The following is a 26,642-nucleotide window of genomic DNA, read 5'->3' on the forward strand; positions in this document are numbered from 1 at the left end:
CATGAAATCAGGTGGGATTCGAACTCACACCTTTGGGTTGGTGGTCAGATGCTTTAGCCACTCGGCCACCGAGGGGTTGACAACCCTTGAGTGAATTAATCCGTAGTGGTGAAATAATGTCACAAGGTCATTTACTATATAATACAACAATCCCTTTCCCAACAATTCCCCTACACACACTACACACCATATTCTATAAATAATTCGAAGTGGTTGGTACACTCAAAAAATCTTTCACCACATAGTTGCATGAAAATTCCGGTGGCAGCCAATTGTTGGCCCAAAATATCGTTTTACTTGAATCATGCAACTGTCACCACGCGATCATGTCAACTCTGCTTGATTATCATGCAGATTACCACAGATTACACTAACACAACCACAAGCCACATGAAATCCATGCATGAAAATTTGGGGGCGTGGCATGCAGTCAGCTGGTTTTTTGTTTGCATGATAATCTTGCAACATCCGCATGGAAACATGTATGGAAAAAATCCATACACCTTTTCATGCAACTTTGTGGTGAAAAATTTGTTGGTGTTTGTTAGGATGGTCGGGAAGCTGCATGAATTTCCTGTCTGAAAATTTCGAGCTGAGCGTGCAGGTCTGGAGACGGTCAGTTTGCTGCTGATTCCCATCAACTTCACTTGGTTTCAGCTTTCTTTCTGTGTGTGCCGGAAAACCACAAACATGAAAAAAACAGTGACTCTGTTCGTTCTTCAAATCTGCTTGGACTGTTTTTTCGAAGTGAAATTTAGTAAGTATTTTGCGCATCATTTAGTAAAAAAAAGGTTTAATTGTTATATGCATATTTCTAGGCCACTGCTCCTGAATTTTCTACGCACAACCGTCATGGCAAAGTTTGTCCTGAAGCCGTACGCGGACAAGGCCCAGCAGAAACACCCCATCAAGGTCACCAGGGAGCCAAGGAAGCTAGAGATGAAGGCGTCTGCCGCGTACGGGAGGAAGTTTGGGCTGCCCTGATAACAGCCCCGCGAGCAGAAAGTGATAAGCCGGAAACATGAACGTTACGTGCGTGTGTGTTTGTGGTGGGATGTCCGTACGATAAATCGGTAAAACATAAACATGAAAATACGAGTGTTTTGTGATTTATAATGTTGAGATGTGATAAGGTTGTGTTTGAGCGAATAAGCAGAGCGATTTTGAAAATAAAAAGTTAAAAGAGCAACACAATTTTTCATTCAAAAGAAATAATCAATAACAGAAAAAGAAAAAGTAAAACCCAACCGCACCCACACACACTTTTAAAACTCATTCGAACATCATGTGACATTTGCTATTCCGATAAGGTAAAGATTGCGTGAATTGGTTGCAATATTGACGTGAAATTCTTGCGATGTGTCATATGACTGTATTGGTTTGTTTAGAATGAATACAGCATAGCCTCCTGAGTTTCACGTAGATTTGGCATGAAAATCCATATGGAAAAAAATCACATATATTTTCATGCAGCATTGTGGTGAAAGATTTTTTGAGTGTACGGTATGTCCTCACTTCTTCTTCTTCCCCTGATGATTCCATGAAATGAGGGTTCCGTTCATAGAATCTGTCTCTTGCGGTTAATGCAACGCAGTAGGCCGGGCCGCTTTAGTGAGTGTAATACATTTTGGGGGTTCTCGAAAGTACTGCAATCATTAATAATGACAAGAAAGAACTTGAGGCGTAATCTAACCATAAGTTCTTCCCGGATGCTTTCTTCGGACTGGCTGCGCTTGTGTTCGATTAGATTAGATTAGATTAGTAACTTTTGCTCATTTTTGGTGGAGAGGTACACTGAGAGATCAGATCGAATCAGCGCATGCTTAACATAAGATTTTCTAATGCTGTTCGACCAATGCCATGTTGTTGTTTTTTTATAAGAACTGGCAACAAAGATCATAAGATTTTCCTATGGATTTTATAGTTTGGACATTCGCTATTTACAAATGTCAGCAGTGTGAAAATAGCATAAGACAATTTTATTTCACCCAAACTTTAAAAGTGGCGTCGGAAGAGCAAATCGTGTTGGACGAAGCTAGCCTTATTCCTTGAATTCGTCGTAAACAATTTGTGGGAAGTTGTTTCCGAGTGGAGGACCCGTAACGTAAGTTATTGCTTTTTAATTTTTCATGGCAAAGTAAACTATTACTTCATTACATCACGCAGAAAAATGTTTTGTAGAATCAGCCTGTACGAGGTTTGAATCATCGCCGATCGCCGATTTTGCGTTGAAACAAACCTTGATTTTCTCAATTCCACAAAAGTCTTTTCTTGTTTTGAAAAAGCTGCTTTGACGTTTAGCGTTGATTCAACAAAAATCATGATTTTCAAATCATCAAAACATTTTGTTGATTCAGATATGCCTTATTTTTCTGCGTGATGAGTTAATTCTACAGGACCTTGACTTTAATTTCACAATCGAACCCGATTCCGTAGACTCGGTCCAGATTAATAGTAAAAGCGAAGCGACGAGCACATCCCGGAGCACCATTTCACCGATCAAGACGCCAGTTGGAGGCTCCGGTAAGGACGGCACGGATCCTGTGGCCCCCGGCCAGAACGGACTCGCAAATTCTAACGTAAGTTCATAAATATATTTGTAATCAAACCAGAATTTAACATAAATTTAACTCCACAAACCGGTCCGGTAGAATTTATCCCGATCCCGAGCCTCAGCAAGAATGACGAGACGATCTCTTCCCGGAAAACAATTCCACCGTTCGAGACAGCAGTTGGAGGTTTCGGCAAGTCCCAGAAGGCCGTTCTTTCGACCGCCAAAGGAACGGATGCTGTGGCCTCTGGCCAGAGCGGATTCGCGAATTCTAACGTAAGTTCATATGTTTGTAATCAAAACAGAATTTAACCTAAATTTCATTCCGCAGACCGGTCCGGTAGAATCGATCCCGAGCCTCCACGGAAGTTGCACGACGAACGCAATTCTATCGATCGATAGACCAGTTGAAGGTTCCAGCAAAACCCTGACCGGTTCGGTAGAATCCAGTAGAAATTCTTGAATTCATTCTTGAAATTATTGGATCACTTCAGACCAAATATAGGGTTTTACCGATTGTACTGATTGGAATATTCCTAAGAATTGTTTTTTTTTAAATACAAACAAAAAAGCAAAAGTAATACAAAACTTCTTACAAATATCATAAGATTGCTTTATGAAAATCACGAGTAAAATTAACTAATTAACACTGATATCCATAATAAAACTATTGTTGAAGTCATAAAAATCTTCGCACCATTATCATAAGATAGCTCAATGAAAATCTTAAGTGACGGCTTTGTCAATTTTCCCCTCCCAGACATAAGAATATCTTATGACTTTCGAATAAAATCCTGATGTCGAATGGTCATAAGACGTTCTTATGGATTTCGCCAGTACTTTTTTCTGAGTGATACCTATAATCAATTTAAAGTAAAACGAGCGGCCAAAAATATTTTTTTGCTTTTTTGTGTTGTTTGTACTTAGTATAATGAAAACAAATGAATTTTGATATTTTTCCAAAAAAAAGTTTAATTTTCGATTTTTTCATATATTTGAGGCCACATGGTGAATTTTAATATTCTTGCTCTGTCTTTTTGATGCACGGAATGGCGGTTTATGCTATGTTAAAGTTTCTGATTTGCGTTCAATCTCCTCCCTTCTTCTTGAGTTAAAATCCACCTCTCCCCCCCCCCCTCCCCTTCCAATTAAAATTTGATTTTTGCGGTGTTTTAGAATTTTAGACGGTTTATTTTATGGATTGTATGGATTCTCGTCCACGTTTTTTGTTGATCCACTTGCAAAATTTACGTTTTCCACGATAAATTCTTCTAAATCAAAATCACTATGGAACCGATTGTCGTTAAATTACTTAAAATATGAACTTCTTCTATGGGCTTTTATATACCTCGTTTTGAAGCTACAGAACAACATGCGTAGTTTTTCCTCTGTGGTTTTTCCCTGAGTTGATCATGCAATGTTGTAATTCTTACAAATATAGGGGAGAGTGGGGAGACTTGATCCCCGGGGAGACTTGATCCCAAGCCTGTATCTCGTCAGCATGTGGGTAAAATAATTAGCTTTGTTCTAGAAAATTGTGCGAAATTGACTAAAACTCATTAAAGAAAACAAAGAAAAAAATTAAAAAATGTCTAGATTGAGTTACACACATTTTTCTAAGAAGTGCTGCAAAAAACTTCCAAGAGATCTTTTTTCTTTGTTTTAATAAGTATAGAAAACACTAAAAAATTATTTAAAAAAATATTTTTTATACATGAATTGATTGATAAACATATCAAGCAAAACAATGTAAAAGGGCCCAAGCCAAAGTGTAAGCAAAGAGTCTATCCTGCTCACGTCAGTTGATGTTTATGTTAGGAACGAGCAGGATAGACTCTTTGTTTACACTTCGGCTTCGGTCCTTTTACAATGTTTTGCTAGATATCAACTCCAAAACCCTTACGCATTTGACGTTAAATTTATCGTCATACTATTTTAACAATCAGTTGCTTAAAAAAGTGCGTTTAGGGAGACTTGATCCCTGCATTTTTACAGTCACTGGAATCAGCCTCAAGATTAATTAATTGAGCTGGGTTTTCATACATAGTTTCCTTTAGTATAGTTGTACATAACTTACTGCAGTTTGAACCATTTTTCAAAAGTTTTGTAAACAAAAATTACCAGCTTCTGTAAACATGCTCAATTTTGGTCTAAAAAGAAAATTTTAAGTTTTTAATTATTTTGCATGCATAACTTGTTATATTTTGAACAAAGACGTACAGGTTTAATGTGAAATTGCTGTAACTTATAGAAAATTAAAAGTTTGGATGAATAAGAAACATTTTGCTTAAGATTTCTTAAAAATGTTGAAAGGGGGATCAAATTACCCCCAACATTTTGAAAATGCCGGTTTAAAATATTTTTTTAAAACGCTTGGCATGATTCGAAGAGTTTATCTGGTGAAATACCCTTATCAGCCAAACATAGTTGAATGTTTAAGCTTTCAATTCATGCAAAAAGTTTATAGTTTTGTGAGAAATTGACAGAGTTATGTGCGATACAAAAAAAGGGGATCAAGTTTCCCCACTCTCCCCTACTAGAAAGCAGTTCTCACGTTTTCAGAATAGTGCTTCGTTATATCGTACAGGGACAATACGGTATTATTATCCATACTTTCAAAAGAACACAACAACGAACTGATATGAATATTCGACGTCGATTCCTTTGTGGACCACCATTCAGTGAGGTACTCCTGGATATTAGCTCCTGAAAAGTGCTTTAAAAGTGCAAAAATGCCTCACGGCAAGACAGTCGGATTCGGTGCGAAAGTGGTTGACTGGATTTATCAAATCTGGTACTTTACGAGCTTACATTCGCTTGTGTGCTGATGAACTCAAAATTCTGTTACCTACCAGAAAGGATTACAACTACGTTCGGGATTTCCTGAACAACACAAAGATTGAATACTACAGCCATGACGATCCAGGTAAACGCCCCATAAAAGAGGTCCTCCGAGGCCTGTACGACATGGATGTAAGTGTGCTGAAAGAATAGCTCAAAACTCTTAAGTTGAACGTGATCGAAGTCTTCAAGATTACGAGGCACAACAAGGACATCAAGTATCGTGATCAACTGTACCTGGTTCATTTCGAGAAAGGATCGACAACGCTGTCTGAGCTGAAAGCAGTTCGGGCAATTTTCAACATCATCGTGTCTTGGGAACGTTATCGTCCAGTGCACCGTGACGTGACACAGTGTTCGAACTGTTTGCAGTTTGGACATGGTGGAAGGAACTGTTTCATCAAGAGTCGTTGTGCAACCTGCAGAGGTGAGTACAATACTCAAGCTTGCGAAACAATCAACGAGAACATTGAAGCCAAATGCTTCAATTGCGGCGGCGACCATTCGACCAAGAATCGAAGCTGCCCAAAACGTGCTGAGTTTGTGAAAATTCGGCAGCAAGCGACGACGAGGCACCAACCAAATCGTCGCAAAACACCACCAACTTTCACGGACGTGGATTTTCCTGCTTTGGCGTCGCCAGGAGCGGGATCTGTTCGAGTGGTTACAAATCTGCAGCCATTGCCGTTGAATCAGCGGCAAAAAGTTGCAGAGAATACAACACCCCCTGGCTTCAGTCAGCAACCGAGGGAAAACCAATCAAAATCAACGGATGAAGGCAGCAGTGACCTGTTTTCACCACAAGAACTTCTGAACATTTTCATCGAGATGACAACAACACTGCGTGGGTGCAAAACACGTCAGGAACAAGTAAGAACTCTTGGAGCATTCATCTTAAAATACAATTCGTAGTTTACTCGTTCTAGTGATTTTGAATATTTCAATGATTTTTTTTTTAGTTTTAAGTTAGGATTAGTTGTTAAAGTGATTTTTTCTTTTTTACCCAAATGTATTTGATTCAATGCAATAATGTCAAACAATTTGAAGTAAATAAATGAATGTGAACAGTTAATAATAAAACGAAAAATACAACAAAGATGAAGAGCATTAGGCCATACCACTTAGCATGTAAATGAAATGTAATTATTATAAGAAAGTTCAATAAAGACATATTTAATTTAAAAAAAAAATCGACGAATCGTTTCTGTAAAATACTTAGAATAGGAATTTCTAATTTTATTAAATGTACCTAAGTACCAACAAAGTTATGAATATCAAATCAATTTCAAAACATACATAGCAGGTACGTCATTTCTGCCTCCGCAGGTAAATAATGAGATTTTAACCAAGCGTATACGCGAAATCATTAATTTTCTTGCATGAATCAAAATGTTCAAAATGGCATAACTCAAAAAGTGCACATAAGTGCACTTTGAAATTTGGAGACAATTTAGGTCATGGTCAAATTTTAAGCTGCAAAATTTTCAGATCGCACAAATGCACACAAAAAAAGTACTCCATTAACAAAGTTGAAAAAAACTAAATTTTGAATAAAGGGGGAATGTCACTCCGCGATAACACACTAAAACGCATGAAAACGAGCTCGAAAAGCATCAACGCTACTCATCGTACCGAGTTTTCACATAACGCCACCAGAAAGTAAGTTATCGCAAGTTAACGCGCGTTAAAGCGAGTTAAAGCGGTCAGCGTCTGCTCGATTTTTGAACCAAACCAAATCGATCTTGCAACCCTGCCGTCATTTCCGAGTAGTTTTTTTTTCGGGTTTGGCAACCCGTTCTTTGTTTTGATTATTTTCCTGCAGTTTTCGTAAATAAACAGCAATCTGTGAGTTTCATTTTTTTTTGCCCACTCGGTGGCGAAACCGCTGCAGATTTTCCGCTCCGCTGGTGGTTTCACGGGGCAGGTGGAATCGTCCCGACTCCGAAGAGATGTTTGAACCGATGACAGGTCCGGAGAATCCGGGTTTGACGGATCAGATGCGGAAGAAGATCCGTTGGTGGAGGAAGGACCTAGTGGAGGTGGAACGGGAAGAAGGTTTAAATCTTCTATAGCGAATCAGGCGGGGGATAAGAGAAAAAAGTTGAAAATCGACAATCCGGAAGAAGTTGATGGAGTTTTTGGACTGTGAGGCGAGGACGAGGAACTTGTGTCGAGGCCGAACGGGGCCGAGCTGGTTGTTTTTGAGGAGATGATGGCCACGAAGCAGCGCCGGATAAGCCGCATGACTAAGGATAAGCCGAACGAGTACATGCTGCACAACAAGGACTTGGAAACTATCTTGGGCGAACGTTTCTGCATCGCCGCACGATGTCGTAGTCAATCTGGACCGATGTGGTGCCCTGAACAGTGCTTCCTGCTAGTGATGGGAACGTCCGATAAGATCATTTGGGTGAGTAGAATCAACAAAATATAATGGGATAAGAAACCTCAAATTTTCTTCTCTTACAGTGGGCACCTGCAGTGGTGACTTCGTCCAGGAGTATGAACGACATCTGGGCGCGGTAAACTCGATCACCTTCAACGACTAAAACCAGCTCTTGACGACCTCCGACGACGGCATGGCTTGGCGTCGGCAAAGTCTACATCTGTTTCACGACCTGTACGAGCAGCTGAGTGCCTACGTAAGCTGGTCCGAATCTACCTGGAAGCTTTACTGGTTTAATTCTGGTTCTTTTGCAGACCAACAGTATCGCCATGCGCTGATTCTTGAGTTTCTCCTGCTCCTCGCGGATACGAATAGTTTCGTGGAGGGAGGTCCACTGTTGAATCTGGACCACCGCGAGGACAGCATCAACAGTAATGGTTTGCCGGCACCGGTGCCTATGCTGGCGGAGTCAAGGACGGGCAACTCCAAGCTAAACATTCCCGAGCCCGACCGCATCGAAGGGACTCTTCCGCGCAGTGAAGTGACCGGTTACGATTGGTTCATGCCCAAAAAGATGAATCACCGACACAAGTCCTAAGGTCTGCAAAGTGCTGCTGCTGTTCCGTCTGCACCAGATCAACAACCACCATCCTCAAGCTGAAAATGGCCTCCAAGAAAATGCTGCGGATCGCCGATCCGTACTTCACTTACGGCTACTTCTCACTCTAGTCGATCCGCGTCCTGGTTTAAAAGCGTGACTCCGTCAAGCACCGACATTGCTGCATCACAATCACGGACAAGATCGAGCGCTGAACGCACTCAACCAGCTGGACAGCATTCAGAGAATGATCAACGGCTCAAACGGCAAGGGCGGTAACTCCAAACTGGACGTTCTCAAGCACTGGTCTCGCGCACTGGTCCCACCCCGCGGCACATTTGTCCCGCAGCCTCCTTAGTTCGATATGATTTTGTACACTTAATTGAATAAAATCCTGTTTTTCAGTTGACACTGTTTATTTCACTTTAGCTTAAGATTTATTTATGCATTTACACAATAATTAAGCGCGATTCTACTATCAGAATCCACCTGAAATTTTCAGGGGTTGTTTGGACATATATAACTAGCATCTGGGGCTAAATATGAGCACCCACACGTCTTCATCAGCCTTTCAGGTTGTACAGGTAGATTTTCGTTTTACTTTTTCGTTTTACTTTTACTGGAACACGCCCGTTTTCATTGATGTTCCGTCCGGATGTTGCAATCTTTGAAGCCGAATCTTGCTTCCTCCTTTTAGGGACCACTATCCGTCCGGTGATGGAGAAAAATTTAGCAAAACAAACTGCTCGATTAATTTGACAATGAGAACTGTCATTTGCTCTTGACAGTTCTTGCTGTCAAAAAAATCGAGCAGTGTGATGCGAGAACGCAAGAAAATTTAAGCCAAAAAGCAAGTTATCGCGGTTAACGCGCGTTCCCTGTTTGAAAAATGTCGCACGTCGTACGAGTTGTCGCACGGTTTTGATTTTACCGTTTCGATATCGATTGGTCGAAACGACGACAAACGTACGACAAACACTCGACATGCCCGACGTTGTTTTTTCCATCGATTTACCTTCAATTCGACGTCGATTATCGTCGACGCAAACAGTTTGACCGACGACGTTTGACAGTTCTCTTCAGTTGAACTTGTTCGGACTTGATTGCAACCGAGTCGAACAAATTGTTGTTGGTTTTAGGCTTTGGGAGGATTTTGGCCAGTTTAAAGGTAAGTTGTGTTCTAGATTGAATTACTTTTTCTGCCGGAAAGTTCCGGCCGGAGTGGGCGACAACCGAATCAAATTGTCTTGTATTCCAGATTGCGGTCTTCGTGGCGGTATAGGAGGAAGAGGAGGACGGGAAATATGGATTACTCGGCGAGCCATTCCGGAAGACGGGACGGGAAGGAACCAGTTTGCGATCGAGGAAGCCGTTAGTGTTTGGTGTTTTACTTTCCACGGGAGGTTGCCTCCATATCTAATGGAACTGGTGAGTCATGTTTTAGAAACGATGGAGAAGGTGTGCTGGGAGTGCGATTGGACGATCGAAATTAAAAATTAGATGAACATCACAAATTCTTAACTTTTAATCCAAAAACGAAACTATTGGCACTACGCCCCCCGGGGCATGGCCTTCCTCTAACGTGGGATTTCTGCTCCAGCGCCTCTGAAGAGACAGGAGAAACCGGGACCGACGTTTTACTTCACCATCCGATAGAAGCTCAGAGGATAAGGCGGGAATCGAACCCGCGTCTCATAGCATCATCGGGATCGGCAGCCGAAGCCGCTACCCCTGCGCCACGAGACCGCAGGGGTAGCGCTTAAATGCTTAAATGCTTAATGCTTAAAAAAAACTTCAACGCTGATTTGATTTGATAATTGTAAAATTAAATTATAAAGTTTTTCATTCTTAATTTAAAATTCTAGCATTCCAGAACTTAAGAATGCAAGAAATTGAAAATTCTAAATTCATTTAATTTCTTGATATTGTGCAAATTGTTAATATTCTTAAATTATACAATTCATTAATTTAAAATTCTCAAAGTCTTCAAATGTTAAAAAATAAACTCTAAAATATGAAAATTTTAAAATTGACAATAATTTAAATATTAAAATTCCTAATTCTTAAATACAAAATTTTTCAATTCATAAATACTAAAAATCTAACATTATAAAGTTCATAAATTCCCAAAACGTTAGTCGCACGAGTTGAAATTTTGAATTCTAAAATTCTAAAAATTATATGTTCTAAAATTACAAAATTGTAAATTCTAAAATGCTAAAATTCAAATAATTTATATTTTTAAATAAAAATTATCAAAAATTCTATTTGTTATAAATTCTACGCATTTTAAAAATTAGTAAGTTTCTTAAAATTCTAAAAATTAAAAATCTCTTTTTGCACATCTTAAATTTTTGATAATTTTAAATAAAACAAATTTAAAAAATTCTAAACATTAACAAAAAATCAAAAAAAAAATACAAAAATTTTACAAAATATATTTTTTAAATTTTAAAAATGTTAAAGTTTTTATTTCTTTTAAATATTTTAAACTTTTAAAAACTCTTTTAAAAAAATCTAAAAATTCTTAAATTTTAAGATTGAAATAATTTAAAATCTATTAACTTTTGAATTTTTTTTTGGTCTAATGAAAAATAGGAGTTAAAAATATCACGAATTGAAGTAAATGATTTTGGTATTGAGGTGCTCTCCAATTTTAATATTCAGAAAATTAGAATTTTAGAATTTTAGAATTTTAGAATTTTAGAATTTTAGAATTTTAGAATTTTAGAATTTTAGAATTTTAGAATTTTAGAATTTTAGAATTTTCGAATTTTAGAATTTTAGAATTTTAGAATTTTAGAATTTTAGAATTTTAGAATTTTAGAATTTTAGAATTTTAGAATTTTAGAATTTTAGAATTTTAGAATTTTAGAATTTTAGAATTTTAAATTTTAGAATTTTAGAATTTTAGAATTTTAGAATTTTAGAATTTTAGAATTTTAGAATTTTAGAATTTTAGAATTTTAGAATTTTAGAATTTTAGAATTTTAGAATTTTAGAATTTTAGAATTTTAGAATTTTAGAATTTGATGATGAGATGATGATGCTGAAATTTGTAAACGTTTGATCATTAAATATTTTTAGAATTCTCAAATTTGGTACAATTTTTAAATAATAATAATATTGTCGGATTTTTTAATTATTTGCAGTAATTTGAGTTTTATACGTTTTTAAAATTAAATTTTTAAGATGTCTTCAATTAGAATTCTTTTAAAAAAAACCAATGCGCCATGGGTTTTCTATGTACATAGGACATTTTGTAAAAGTAAGCGAGAATAAATAAATTTAGTTTTTCTTTTATAGTTACAAAATATTTGAATATTACATATTTGAAATTGTATTGTTTTGAAATTTTATTATTATTATTATTGAATTCTGAATTTAATTTAGAAAATTCTTGCCAATTGTTGATTGATGTTATATTTTTTCAGGCAACAAACATATTCTGATCTGATCCTACCGGAAACCATGCGTCCCCGTGTGGTACCGCGTGGCTTCCGTAAAACCCAAGGAAGCAGCCTCTCGTACTCCGGTAAACATCAATCCGTCGGAGGTTCAAGATCGTCGCCAAGGTGTCGCATCCGGGTTTTGATCAGCGCGTCGAGGAGCAAAAGTCCAACACGGCCAAGATGCTGCCACGGCCGCCTCCAACATCCAAGCCGGAAGCTGCGGTCAAGGCAAATCCCGAAGGAAGCAAAGTTGGAGAAGAATCGGCGATCCGCAAGTGAAATTAAGTGAAAAAGTAAATATTTTTTTGAAATTTTGACAGTTGAAATAAAAAAAAAAACAATAAAAACAAAACAACAGTTTTTTTCAACTGCAACATTAGCATTAGCATTAGCATTAGCATTTGGAGGACGCCCCACCACCGGAAGGCTCCACAACGCTTATCCCACTGTTTGGTGTGGTTGTGTTAGACCCTCATCCGGAACAATAATCCAACACGGGAGATACCATGTCTTCATCTTTTGATGAGTGTGTAATACAACCCAGGGCATAAGGGGGTCCGGGCCGGGTCCAAGCTATCCTCAGGGATGGGGAGGATCGTTAGTAAACACCTATCTAAAGCGCGCAAGGACCCCTACGTCACCTTAGTGGTATAGATGTTTGTAGGGAGGTTTTGGACTCAATGTTAGTAGGAGAGGTAGAACCCTAGGATACACCTCGAAAGGCGTTGCGGGTTGGTTGTAACAGTATTCCTAATTCCAGTCTATGCTCACCAAGTCGTCATGGCCTAGTGGTTAGCATTTTTGCATACCAATCTAAAGGACGGGGGATCGAACCCCGCCTCGAGCCTTTGGTTTTTCGTTCATATTCATCAAATCAAATTTCTGTGTTCTTAACTTTCTCGTTGGGAGCAGATGGGAATCGAACCCAGAACCATTCGCTTACAAAGCAAACACCGTAACCAGTCAGCCACGGCCGCTCCCAGTTTTTTTTTTTTTTTTTTCAACTGCAACATAACCTAAAAATCCGAAATGACAGCACACGACAATAGCACGACATTCTAAATAACAAAACCGTGCGACGTCGGTCGAATGTCGTACGACAATGTCGTACAATTTCGATCATCGATCGCACGACAAATACGACATTTTGGTGCAAAAACGTATGACATTCGCGCGAAAGTCGCACGACATTGTCGAGCGACGTCGTACAATTGCACGGACGACAAACGACAGACGTCTGACGGACTTTTCAGTCAGGGTTAAAGCAAGTTAAAGCGGAAAGGTGAAATCACTTCACACGCTGCAAAGGTTTGAAAAGGAAGCTTTATCGCTCGGTTAGCGCAGAAGTGACGTCCCCCTCGATAAAAATTCATTTTTTTTATTTTTATTATTTTTTTTAGCCTGTAAAAGTGTGTTTTGTAAAATGTTATTGAAAAGTTGAATCAATTACCATTCTGAATATATATAATGATGCAGGAAAAAATACATAAACAGCTACACAGTACAACTATGAAAAATAATATTTTTTTTGTCAAAAAACATGTTTTTTCTTACCATTTTCGCCTTTGAAGGTCTGCAATTCAGTGAATTTTAAACCTACAACTTTCAAACTCCGGATTTGTCTTAGTTAGAATGCTTATTTTCGAAAAAAAAATACCAAAAAAATAATTAGAGTATGTCGGTTTTTCGATTTATGGCCGCCTGAAACCCCATAGTGCGTCTCCATCCCGCTTGCCTACTGTATGGGGTTACAGGCGGCCATGCTGATGGACCAGATGGTCAGAATCGTGATGACCAACGATAGAAATATGACCCTGCTCGAGATTACGTTCCAACATCCGGTGACGAACAGTATGATAATGATTGCCCGAAACCCAGGACGAGGAGGTGGTGAAGGAACCACCTCGGTGATAGTGCTAGGCGTCGAAATGTTGGCCGTGGCAGAGCAGTTCCTGCAGTAGCAGATAAGTCGGACGGTTCTCATCCGGGCGTATCGGGAGTCGTTGAAGGATATGATCAATCTGCTGCAGGAGGATGCCAGCGTTCCGTAGGACAAGGCTATGTTGGGAGTGGTAGTTAAATCTTGCATCGAATCCAAATTCATCAGCCGTTAGTACGATCTGGCGGTCAATATTGCTCTGGAGACGGTCATGTTACCGCAAAATAATAGCAGCCAGATGATCGTTCGACCAGTCACACGACTTGCGTGGAGTTATGTTAAACCAGGACGTGACCCGCCTGAAGATGCGCCGGTACATCGAGAAGTCCTGCATCGTTCTGTTGGATTTAACGCTGTAGTACTGAGTATCCGGCTGAAAGAAACTAGCAAGCAACTTATTCTAGGCCGATCCAGCTTGCACGGAATGGAAAAGTCTGAAGAGGTAAAACATCAAACGGCAGAGTCAAATAAATACTGTTAACTAAGTCATTATTTTACCATTCACAGGTCAAAACAATTGGACAGTTGCCACCGGTAAATCACCTTCTCAAGCGCGACCTGGGTTTCTTGATCGTCACATCAGGGAGGGAAACTTCTGCTGCGGATGATAGCACCGTTGTTGAATGTGTTGCTGCTGACGAATTTGGCCTTGCATCTAGTTTCCATAGATTGCTACGTTGAATTTTTCAGTTTGTAACGGAACTGTTAAGCTGATTTCAATCAAACACAAAACCATTTGTTGCCCGAGGAGCCCATCATCAAGCTCAAGAAGACACGATTAAGGAAAGCACCGAGTCTGGTGAGTATGTTCCTCAGTGTAGATACTGAAGGAATTGCAAGTGGAGAGAGGGAATGAGGCTTAGAAAAGAGTAAACACGTCCGTACTGTGTGAGCGAATAACTTGGATTGATTTAATTTAAAGTCATGTTTGACAGCTAGGGCTGTCTCATTAGTTGTGTGGTTGTGTGCGTGTGATGTTGATTACTGCAGGGTTGGACATCTGCTAACACTCCTCCTCAACGTCGACGCACTTTACTCCAATCGCCGACCGGAAATGTTGAAGTTTCACAGCTCCCAGGGGCTTGGTCAGCAAGTCAGCATCCATCAGGTCTGTTGAACAGTACTTGACCGCAACCACTCCTTCGTTGACCAAATCCTTCACGAAACAGTACTTTGTGTCGATGTGCTTCGATCTACGCGAAGTCCTGTCGGCAGCTGTCAGAGCGATGCAACTCTGGTTATCCTCGTAGACCACCATCGGCTCAGGAAGTGGTTCCGACAGATCCACCATCAGTTTGCGGAGCCACATGAGCTCCTGGAGACACTCCGCGAGCGCCACGTATTCTGCTTCGGTGCTGGACAGCGCAACTGCTGTTTGCTTCCGACAGCCCCAGCTGAGCAGTCCTCCTCCGAGTTTGAAGATGAACCCAGTGTTGGACTTGTGATCGGATGCCTCACCTGCCCAATCCGCATCGACAAAGCACTCGAACTGCAAATTCTGCTTGCCTCCCAGATGTAACTCGTAGTCTAGAGTACCTTTCAGATACCGCAGCACCTTCTTGCCTTCGGTCCAGTCTGCTGTTGTTGCGGTTGTCACACGTCGTCCGAGAATGGAAGTGGCGATGCTAATATCCGGACGAGTGTTGACGGCGATGTACAACAAAACACCGATGAGGCTCTGGAACTGTCCTGGGTTCAAAAGAGCTTCGCCATCCTCCTCCCTTTGTTGTAGAAAGCCGCTTGCCATCGGGATCTTCGACGTCTTGCACTGGTCCATACCAAATCGAGCGAGAGTTTTCGAAATGTACGACTTCTGGCTCAGGACATAGTGGCCATCTCCCTTCCTGACGTGGATTCCCAGGAAAAACTTGATGTCACCGAGCTCGACGACCTTGAAACTCTGGCGCAGCAATTTCACAATCGATTCGTATTCCTCAGATGTGTGGCAAGCGACAACGATGTCGTCGACATAGATGAGGACGCAAATCGTGCCTCGGGTGTAGAGGCATTGATCTGCAGAAGAACGCGTGAACTCTATGCTTTTCAACGCCGTGTCGATGCGGTTGTTCCACACAGACGGCAGACGACACTCGGATCTCCGTTGCTGTACCCAGGCGGCTGTCGCATGTATAGCTCCTCCTGCAGCTCACCGTACAGATACGCCGTCCGGATGTCGATGTGCCGCACTATCATCTGCCTCTTGCTTGCCAAGGTGAGTACAGCCCGCAGCGTCACCTGTTTCACAACTGGAGCAAACACCTGGTCGTAGTCGCTTCCGTACTGCTGCGAGAAGCCTTGTGCGACCAATCGTGCTTTGAAGCGGGCAACTTCGCCAGTTTCGTCCTCCTTCCGCTTGAACACCCACTTGCAACCAATATCTCGTCGATTTGTTGGTAATTGTGTGAGCTTCCAGGTGCCGTTCTCTCGGTGGGCGGCCATCTCCTCTTCCATAGCGGTCTTCCATTGCACACTTTCAACACTGTTCACCGCTTCGTCGTAGGTGCGGGGCTCTGCTGTTGAACCAGCTGCGATTCCGATCGACCCTTCGTACCTTGCAGCTGGAACACCCCGTCCTTCTCGCGTTGACCGTCTGGGACCAAGCGGCACTGGTTGAGCAACTGGCGGGTTATTTTGGTCCAACTGCTCCTCCTGAAGAAGCGCAGGTTCCTCTTCTTGGGCAGCTACATCTTCGTTCGGTCCATCCGGACCGGGTGCAGCTTCGTTCGGTGGTTGACCTCCAAACTCGTCGCCCGATTCGTCCGTTGTCTCATCAAATCCGAAAAACTCGTCGTCGGATTCCGATTCGTCGTTCGCCGCGTTCAAGTGGACAGGAACTTCTTCCGGTTGATCGATTTCCTCTGCTTCACTTTTCTTGCTCGGTGGGGTTAGCTCCAGGAACTTAACATCTCGGCTCACGACGATTTTACCGGATTTCGGATTGAGCAGTCGGTACGCTTTGTGCTCTGACGAGTAACCGACGAACACCATCTTTTCGGATTTTGCATCCAGCTTCTTTCGCTTTTGCGAGGGCGTCCAAACGTAGGCGTGGCATCCGAAGATCTTCATGTGCTGCAAGTCGGGCTTCTCGCCGAACCACATCTCGAACGGTGTTGTCTCGATGGCCTTCGTCGGCAGGCGATTCTGGATGTAAGCCGCCGTGTTTACTGCTTCAGCCCAGAATTGTCGATCCAACCCGGCATCCAGCAGCATGCACAGCCCCATCTCGTTCAGCGTCCTGTTCTTCCGTTCGGCACTTCCATTTTGCTGTGGAGTGTAGCCGGCCGTAAACTCCGCCTTGATTCCTTCGTCTTCGTAGAATTTCCGGAGTGAGTTTCCCGTGTACTCGCCGCCACGATCCGATCGCACGACTTTCGGCTTCCGGCCGAACTGGGTCTGCACGAAGCGTACGTACTGGCGGATTCTTTCCTCAACCTCGGATTTAGCTTTGAGGAAATACACAACAGTGTAACGGCTGTGATCGTCAATCATTGTCATGTAATACTTACACCCACCGGGTGTTGGCGTCATGGGGCCGCAAACGTCGCTGTGCACGATGTCGAGGATCTCCTTGGATCGTTTTACCGCGGCAGCCGGAAACGGAGGTCGCGCCATATTGCCCTCGATACAGCACTTGTTTTGCCTTTTCTTTTGGCTTCTTCTTCGAAAACTTCTTGGATCCCTCGTCGTCCGACTCGTCGCAATCTGCCTTGCGATGCCCTGCCTTACCGCAGCGGTAGCGCACCAGCACCTTTGGCCGGGTTTTCACCTTGAGCGCTTGCTCGGCCTGCCCACGTGCCTGCTGGTGCTGGAAGTTGTTCGCCTCGTCTAACAGCTTCGCCTTGACCATGGCCAACGTCAGGTCCTCTTCGTCACGCGCTTCCAGTACCATGATAAGTGGGCGATACGACGGTGGCAGCCCCCGTAAGATCAGCCCGACCTTGATGCACTCCTGCATCCGCACACCAGCGTTGTCCAAACGAGCGTAAAGCTTTTCTATGGAGCTCAAATAAGTCTCAATACTGTCGCCATCTTGGTAGTTCTGAGTGGCGATTTGTATGATGATCATCTGGCCGAGCCGCAGCTTACTGTGGCGTTCCTTCAGTGCCTCCCAGGTGGCCTTCGCAGTCACCTTATCGCGGATGACGCTCTGCTGGCTTTCCTCCACCACCAATTGGATTGTCGTGAGAGCATCCTCGTCTCCGGTGGACCATTCCGCACTCGGCGCGGCGGGGGGAGTACCCGGCTCAACGTACTTCCAGAGTTTCAGACGGCGCAAGAGCGCCTTGACCGAAAAAGCCCACGTTTCGTAATTCGTGTCACCCAATTTAGTAACTCGCGCCAAATCCATTGTTCACTCAACAATCCCGGCCGAGCACAAAAAAAAACTTTTATCTCTTCACGCGCGAAACCACGTACTCCAACTTTTCCGAAACGATTAGAAATAAAACGTAACCTCAATCTTCCGCGGGGCTCGGGCTGCGCCCATAACCTGTAGGAATTGCGAGTGGAGAGAGGGAATGAGGCTTAGAAAAGAGTAAACACGTCCGTACTGTGTGAGCGAATAACTTGGATTGATTTTATTTAAAGTCATGTTTGACAGCTAGGGCTGTCTCATTAGTTGTGTGGTTGTGTGCGTGTGATGTTGATTACTGCAGGGTTGGACATCTGCTAACAGATACCACCGATAAAAACTCATTTGTATTGCTCCGTTGAATTTAGAATCTGAATATTGTAGCCACAGACAACAGACGTTTTGGCTGGATCACCACCTTGTGTAAAAACATGCAACGGTTTTATCGAGAATGGCAAGCCGTTTGTGGCGCTGTCGTCGCAGAGGAGATTTGACAACTTTCCCGCGCTGCTACCGAACGTAAACAACAAAATTGAAAAGCACTTGGTTGGGCGTATTCTCATTCTCGTCAAAAGTTGCATGCCTCTTTTATTCGAGAAAATTGATGTGTAGATCAAAAATAGTTTTTGAATGTAGAAAGTATTTATTCCCAGTATTGCTTCGGATAACTTTAAGTTAATAAATAATTAAAAAAAATAGCATCATCGAATCAAGTTGGTGAGAATAAGAATACGGCTCCTGCAAAAACTGTGGTGCAATGCAGTCTACATTCAGGCTTATTTTGCAAGTGGCAATAGACTACGAGATGGCGTTAGTGTATCACCCGCCATGTTTATACACACGATTTTCAAATTATTTTGTTCTAGCTGCTACGTCTGTTGTCTGTGTTGTAGCAAATTCTAGATTCAGCGGAGCAATTCTCTACCTAAACCGGAAATGGATTTTATTTGTATTTTTTGATTTGGCTCAAACTTTGTGGGGGCCTTCCCTATGACCAAATAAGCTTTTTTGCGTCATTAGTTCACCCATACAAGTCTCCATACAATGTTGGCAGCTGTCCATACAAAAATGGTATGTAAATATTCAAACAGCTGTAACTTTTGAGTGAATTTTCTGATCAATTTGGTGTCTTCGGCACAGTTGTAGGTATTGTTGAGGACTTTTGAGAAAAAATAGGTACACGGAAAAAAAATTGCAGATTTTTTAATCAACTTTTTTTTCACTAAAAGTCAATTTCCCAAAATACGTATTTTTTGATTTTCGAGATTTTTTGATATGTTTTAGGGGACAAAAATCCGCAACTTTTGAGCTATAGAGAAACATGGTCAAAAAATCTGCCGCCGAGTTATGATTTTTTGACAAAATAGTGATTTTTGGAAAAAATCGAAATTTTATGCAAAAACAAGTTTGACATTATTTTTTAATGCAAAATTGAATTTGCAATCGAAAAGTACTTTACAGATTTTTTGATAAAGGGCTCCGTTTTCAAGATATATCCACCGAAAGTTTGATTTTAGCGAAATATTTGCAGTTTTTCGATTTTTAAAAATAGTGACCATGAGTGACCATTTCCAAATTTTTTTTTTGAAAAGTTCAGAAAATTTTCTATAAAATTGTCTAAGAGACATTGAAGATTGGACATCGGGTTCCTGAGATAGAGCCGCTCTCCCATCCATAAATATATCCCGCGGACTACCAAGCAAACGAAAAAAGGTGGAACTCCAACTTTGAACAGCTATATCTCGGCTTCCTGTGGACGGATTTTCGATATCTAAACAGCAAAAGATGCGGACAGATTTCTAGATAATGTTGCTTTTTTGAAAAATCAAAAATAGAGGCATTTACCCTAAGTTATTCCCGAAACCATAGGAGCAACTTTTTTTCAGCCCTCTTTTTACTACATGTTTTACATGCAGTTATAAATATTCAATGATAATCTATGTCAAATCCATGCCAGAATGATAGATAATGCTCATTTATTATACTCAAGACCATTTTTGGTCCAATGTGGCCACTTTGGAACCGGTCCCAGATACTCCGGTGAAACCGCTCTATTGTGGAGCATTATTGGGAATATTTTGGTCAAGGCAACATGCATATCAAAATTAATAATTTTCAAAATCAAGCTCATTGGTGATTTCCAAGTCAATTTTTGGACCAATCTGGCCACTTTGGGACCGGTTCCCGGTACTCCGGTGAAACCCGGAATATGGCAAATTACGGGATTATTTCTGAATAATTTTGTAAAAGGCAATATCAATGTCAAAGATCATCATTTGCAAAATCAAGCTCATCCATGAACCCCAAATCCACTTTTGGACCAATCTGGCCACTTTGGGACCAATTCCCGGTTTCCGGTGAAACCTGGAACATAGCAAATTACGGGATTATTTCTGAATAATGTTTGACAAGGCAATATAGATGTCAAAGTACCTCATTTGCAAAACCCAGCTCATTCATGATCCCCAAATCACCTTTGGTCCAATCTGGCCACATTGGGACCGGTTCCCGGTACCCGGTGAAACTCGGAATATGGCAAATTACGAGATTACCTCTGATTTTTTTTTTTTTTTTTGGAAAGGCAATATCAATGTCAAAGATTATCATTTGCAAAATCAAGCTCATCCATGATCCTCAAAACCACTTTTGGACCGATCTGGCCACTTTGGGACCGGTTCCCGGTACTCCGGTGAAACCCGGAATATGGCAAATTACGGGATTATTGGAGGACAATTTTTGACAGGGCAATATGGATGTCAAAGATCATCATTGGCAAAATCAAGCTCATCCATGAACCCCAAAACCACTTTTGAACCAATCTGGCCACTTTAGGACCGATTCCTGGTACTCCGGTGAAACCCGGAATATGGCAAATTACCGGATTATTTCTGAATAATGTTTGACAAGGCAATATGGATGTCAAAGTACCTCATTTGCAAAATCCAGCTCATTCATGATCCCCAAATCACCTTTGGACCAATCTGGCCACTTTGGGACCGATTCCCGGTACTCGGTGAAACCCGGAATATAGCAAATTACGGGCTTATTTCTGAATAATTTTTGAAAAGGCAATATCAATGTCAAAGATCATCATTTGCAAAATCAAGCTCATCCATGAACCCCAAATCCACCTTTGGACCAATCTGGACACTTTGGGACCGGTTCCCGGTACCCGGTGAAACCCGGAATATGACAAATTACGGGATTATTTCTGAATAATTTAACAAGGCAATATGGATGTCAAAGTACCTCATTTGCAAAATCATGCTCATTTATGATCCCCAAATCACTTTTGAATCAATCTGGCCACTTTGGGACCGATTCCTGGTACTCCGGTGAAACCCGGAATATGGCAAATTACGGGATTATTTCTGAATAATTTTTGAAAAGGCAATATCAATGTCAAAGATCATCATTTGCAAAATCAAGCTCATCCATGAACCCCAAATCCACCTTTGGACCAATCTGGCCACTTTGGGACCGGTTCCGCGTACTCCGGTGAAACTCGGAATATAGCAAATTACGGGATTATTTCTGAATCATTTTTGAAAAGGCAATATGGATGTCAAAGATCATCATTTGCAAAATCAAGCTCTTCCATGATCCTCAAAACCACTTTTGGACCGATCTGGCCACTTTGAGACCGGTTCCCGGTACTCCGGTGAAACCTTGATTACGCTCTATTGTTGAGCATTTTCGGGATGAATTTTTTGTAGCAACATGCATATAAAAATTCATCATTTTCAAAATAAAGTTCGATGATGATTTCCAAGATCATTTTTGGACCAATCTGGCCACTTTGGAATCGGTTCCAGATATTGATGAGCATTATTAGGAATATTTTGGTCAAGGCAACATGCTTATCAAATTTCATAATTTTCAAAATCAAGCTCATTCTTGATTCTAAAGACCATTGCTCTACCAATCTGGCCACTTTAGAACCGGTCCCGGAGTCTCCAGTGAAACGCGGAATAAGGCAAATTACGGGATTATTTCTGAATAATTTTTGACAGGACAATATGGATGTCAAAATGTATTGTTTTTAAGATCAGTCTCAACCATGAATGAAATTTCTTTTTTTTTCGATAAGGCCATTTTGGAAGAAGACTGTGGCAAAAGCAAGTTTTTTTTCAAATAAAGGGGCTATTTCAGCAAAACAAAAAAAAAACTAGCCAATGTGGATGTCAAAATGAAATATGATGAAATTGTACACTCAAATTGGCTGATCAAAAACTTTTCTATAAAATTGGAATAATCCCGTAATTTGCCATAATCCGGATTTCAATAGAGAACCGGAAACCGGTTCTGAAATGGCCAGATTGGTTCAAAAGTGGTTGTGGGGAATATGGATGAGCTTGATTTTGCAAATGATGATCTTTGACATTTATATTGCCTTATCAAAAATTATTCAGAAATAATCCCGTAATTTGCTATGTTCCAGGTTTCACCGGGAACCGGGAATCGGTCCCAAAGTGGCCAGATTGGTCCAAAAGTGGTTTTGGGGATCATGGATGAGCTTGATTTTGCAAATGATGATCTTTGACATTCAGATTGCCTTGTCAAAAATTATTCAGAAATAATCCCGTAGTTTGCCATATTCCGGGTTTCATCGGAGTACCGGGAACCGGTTCCAAAGTGGCCAGATTGGTCCAAAAATGGTCTTGGAAATCACCGTTGAACTTTATTTTGAACATGATGAATTTTTATATGCATGTTGCTACCAAAAATCCCAAAAATGCTCAACAATAGCGTAATCAAGGTTTCACCGGAGTACCGGGAACCGTTCCCAAAGTGGCCAGGTCGGTCCAAAAGTGGTTTTGAGGATCATGGATGAGCTGGATATTGCAAATGATGATCTTTGACATCCATATTGCCTTGTCATAAATTATTCAGAAATAATCCTGTAATTTGTCATATTCCGGGTTTCACCGCGTTCCTGGAATCGGTCCAAAAGTGGCCAGATTGGTACAAAAGTGGTTTTGGGGAACATGGATGAGCTTGATTTTGCAAATGATAATCTTTGACATTAATATTGCTTTTTCAAAAATTATTCAGAAATAATCCCGTAATTTGCTATATTCCGGGTTTCACCGGAGTACCGGGAATCGGTCCCAAAGTGGCCAGATTGGTCCAAAGGTGGTTTTGGGGTTCATGGATGAGCTTGATTTTGCCAATGATGATCTTTGACATCCATATTGCCTTTTAAAAATTATTCAGAAATAATCCCGTAATTTGCCATATTCCGGGTTTCACCTGAGTACCGGGAACCGGTCCCAAAGTGGCCAGATCGGTCCAAAAGTGATTTGGAAATTATGAATGAGCTGGGTTTTGCAAATGAGGTACTTTGACATCTATATTGCCTTGTCAAACATTATTTAGAAATAATCCCGTAATTTGTCATATTCCGGGTTTCACCGGAGTACCGGGAATCGGTCCCAAAGTGGCCAGATTGGTCCAAAGGTGGATTTGGGGTTCATGTATGAGCTTGATTTTGCAAATGATGATCTTTGACATCCATATTGCCTTTTACAAAATTATTCAGAAATAATCCCGTAATTTGCTATATTCCGGGTTTCACCGGAGTACCGGGAACCGGTCCCAAAGTGGCCAGATCGGTCCAAAAGTGGTTTTGAGGATCATGGATGAGCTTGATTTTGCAAATGATAATCTTTGACATTGATATTGCCTTTTCAAAAAAAAAAAATCCGAGATAATCCCGTAATTTGCCATATTCCGGGTTTCACCGGAGTACCGGGAACCGGTCCCAAAGTGGCCAGATCGGTCCAAAAGTGATTTGGAGATTATGAATGAGCTGGGTTTTGCAAATGAGGTACTTTGACATCTATATTGCCTTGTCAAACATTATTCAGAAATAATCCCGTAATTTGCTATGTTCCAGGTTTCACCGGGAACCGGGAATTGGTCCCAAAGTGGCCAGATTGGTCCAAAGGTGGATTTGGGGTTCATGGATGAGCTTGATTTTGCAAATGATGATATTCCGGGTTTCACCGGAGTACCAGGAATCGGTCCCAAAGTGGCCAGATTGGTTCAAAAGTGATTTGGGGATCATAAATGAGCATGATTTTGCAAATGAGGTACTTTGACATCCATATTGCCTTGTTAAAATATTCAGAAATAATCCCGTAATTTGTCATATTCCGGGTTTCACCGGGTACCGGGAACCGGTCCCAAAGTGTCCAGATTGGTCCAAAGGTGGATTTGGGGTTCATGGATGAGCTTGATTTTGCAAATGATGATCTTTGACATTGATATTGCCTTTTCAAAAATTATTCAGAAATAAGCCCGTAATTTGCTATATTCCGGGTTTCACCGAGTACCGGGAATCGGTCCCAAAGTGGCCAGATTGGTCCAAAGGTGAACATTATTCAGAAATAATCCGGTAATTTGCCATATTCCGGGTTTCACCGGAGTACCAGGAATCGGTCCTAAAGTGGCCAGATTGGTTCAAAAGTGGTTTTGGGGTTCATGGATGAGCTTGATTTTGCCAATGATGATCTTTGACATCCATATTGCCCTGTCAAAAATTGTCCTCCAATAATCCCGTAATTTGCCATATTCCGGGTTTCACCGGAGTACCGGGAACCGGTCCCAAAGTGGCCAGATCGGTCCAAAAGTGGTTTTGAGGATCATGGATGAGCTTGATTTTGCAAATGATAATCTTTGACATTGATATTGCCTTTCCAAAAAAAAAAAAAAAATCAGAGATAATCTCGTAATTTGCCATATTCCGGGTTTCACCGGGTACCGGGAACCGGTCCCAATGTGGCCAGATTGGACCAAAGGTGATTTGGGGATCATGAATGTGCTGGGTTTTGCAAATGAGGTACTTTGACATCTATATTGCCTTGTCAAACATTATTCAGAAATAATCCCGTAATTTGCTATGTTCCAGGTTTCACCGGGAACCGGGAATTGGTCCCAAAGTGGCCAGATTGGTCCAAAGGTGGATTTGGGGTTCATGGATGAGCTTGATTTTGCAAATGATGATCTTTGACATTGATATTGCCTTTTACAAAATTATTCAGAAATAATCCCGTAATTTGCCATATTCCGGGTTTCACCGGAGTACCGGGAACCGGTCCCAAAGTGGCCAGATTGGTCCAAAAATTGACTTGGAAATCACCAATGAGCTTGATTTTGAAAATTATTAATTTTGATATGCATGTTGCCTTGACCAAAATATTCCCAATAATGCTCCACAATAGAGCGTAATCCGGGTTTCACCGGAGTATCTGGGACCGGTTCCAAAGTGGCCACATTGGACCAAAAATGGTCTTGAGTATAATAAATGAGCATTATCTATCATTCTGGCATGGATTTGACATAGATTATCATTGAATATTTATAACTGCATGTAAAACATGTAGTAAAAAGAGGGCTGAAAAAAAGTTGCTCCTATGGTTTCGGGAATAACTTAGGGTAAATGCCTCTATTTTTGATTTTTCAAAAAAGCAACATTATCTAGAAATCTGTCCGCATCTTTTGCTGTTTAGATATCGAAAATCCGTCCACAGGAAGCCGAGATATAGCTGTTCAAAGTTGGAGTTCCACCTTTTCCTCGAGCATGGGAGTTTAGGTGTTAAGAAAAAGAAACACGAAAATTGAAGTTTTCTAAATCTCACCAAAACAACCCACCATTTTCTAATGACGATATCTCAGCAACTAATGGTCCAATTTTCAATGTTAAAATATGAAACATTCGTGAAATTTTCCGATCTCTTCGAAAATGTTTGGCCCTTTTAAAATGGTAGTCTTGGTTTAAAAATTTACAAAATATTTTTTTCGAAAAGATCGAAAAATTTCACGAATGTTTCATATTTTAACATTTAAAATCGGATCATTATTTACTGAGATATCGTCATTAGAAAATGGTGGGTTGTTTTGGTGAGATTTAGAAAACTTCAATTTTCGTGTTTCTTTTTCTTAAAGCGGCTCTATCTCAGCAACCCGATGTCCAATCTTCGATGTCTCTTAGACTATTTTATAGCAAATTTTCTGAACTTTTCAAAAAAAATATTTTTGGAAATGGTCACTCATGGTCACTATTTTTAAAAATCGAAAAACTGCAAATATTTCGCTAAAATCAAACTTTCGGTGGCTATATCTTGAAAACGGAGCCCTTTATCAAAAAATCTGTAAAGTACTTTTCGATTGCAAATTCAATTTTGCATTAAAAAATAATGTCAAACTTGTTTTTGCATAAAATTTCGATTTTTTTTTGGTGGGTCTCGTGGCGCAGGGATAGCGGCTTCGGCTGCCGATCCCGATGATGCTATGAGACGCGGGTTCGATTCCCGCCTTATCCACTGAGCTTCTACCGGATGGTGAAGTAAAACGTCGGTCCCGGTTTCTCCTGTCTCGTCAGAGGCGCTGGAGCAGAAATCCCACGTTAGAGGAAGGCCATGCCCCGGGGGGCGTAGTGCCAATAGTTTCGTTTTTTTTCGATTTTTTCCAAAAATCACTATTTTTTCAAAAAATCATAACTCGGCGGCAGATTTTTTGA

At 41.0% G+C, this 26,642-nt stretch overlaps 1 protein-coding gene and 1 long non-coding RNA gene across 5 annotated transcripts; both read left to right on the forward strand.

The window, feature by feature from the left end:
- Positions 1 to 1,701: 1,701 nt before the first annotated feature.
- Positions 1,702 to 3,129, forward strand: LOC119767369. Of its 2 annotated transcripts, XR_005277476.1 has the most exons (4): positions 1,702 to 2,104; positions 2,437 to 2,579; positions 2,652 to 2,827; positions 2,883 to 3,129. It is a non-coding gene; the product is annotated as an uncharacterized LOC119767369 (long non-coding RNA). The 2 variants fall into 2 exon arrangements; XR_005277475.1 differs by lacking the exon at positions 1,702 to 2,104 and having other exon boundaries at positions 2,353 to 2,579.
- Positions 3,130 to 6,913: 3,784 nt separating this feature from the next.
- LOC6042593 lies at positions 6,914 to 8,778 on the forward strand. Of its 3 annotated transcripts, XR_005277852.1 has the most exons (3): positions 6,914 to 7,802; positions 7,862 to 8,034; positions 8,093 to 8,778. XR_005277852.1 is itself a non-coding variant. In XM_038258267.1 (2 exons), the coding sequence occupies exon 2, from the start codon at positions 7,972 to 7,974 to the stop codon at positions 8,374 to 8,376; it is 405 nt and encodes a 134-aa protein (XP_038114195.1). In that variant the 5' UTR covers positions 6,914 to 7,802; positions 7,862 to 7,971; the 3' UTR covers positions 8,377 to 8,778. The 3 variants fall into 2 exon arrangements, 2 of the variants coding, with proteins under 2 accessions (XP_038114195.1, XP_038114196.1); XM_038258267.1 differs by having other exon boundaries at positions 7,862 to 8,778.
- The last annotated feature ends 17,864 nt before the right edge of the window (positions 8,779 to 26,642 follow it).

This window comes from Culex quinquefasciatus, chromosome 2, assembly GCF_015732765.1.
Source record: "Culex quinquefasciatus strain JHB chromosome 2, VPISU_Cqui_1.0_pri_paternal, whole genome shotgun sequence".
NCBI lineage: Eukaryota > Metazoa > Arthropoda > Insecta > Diptera > Culicidae > Culex > Culex quinquefasciatus.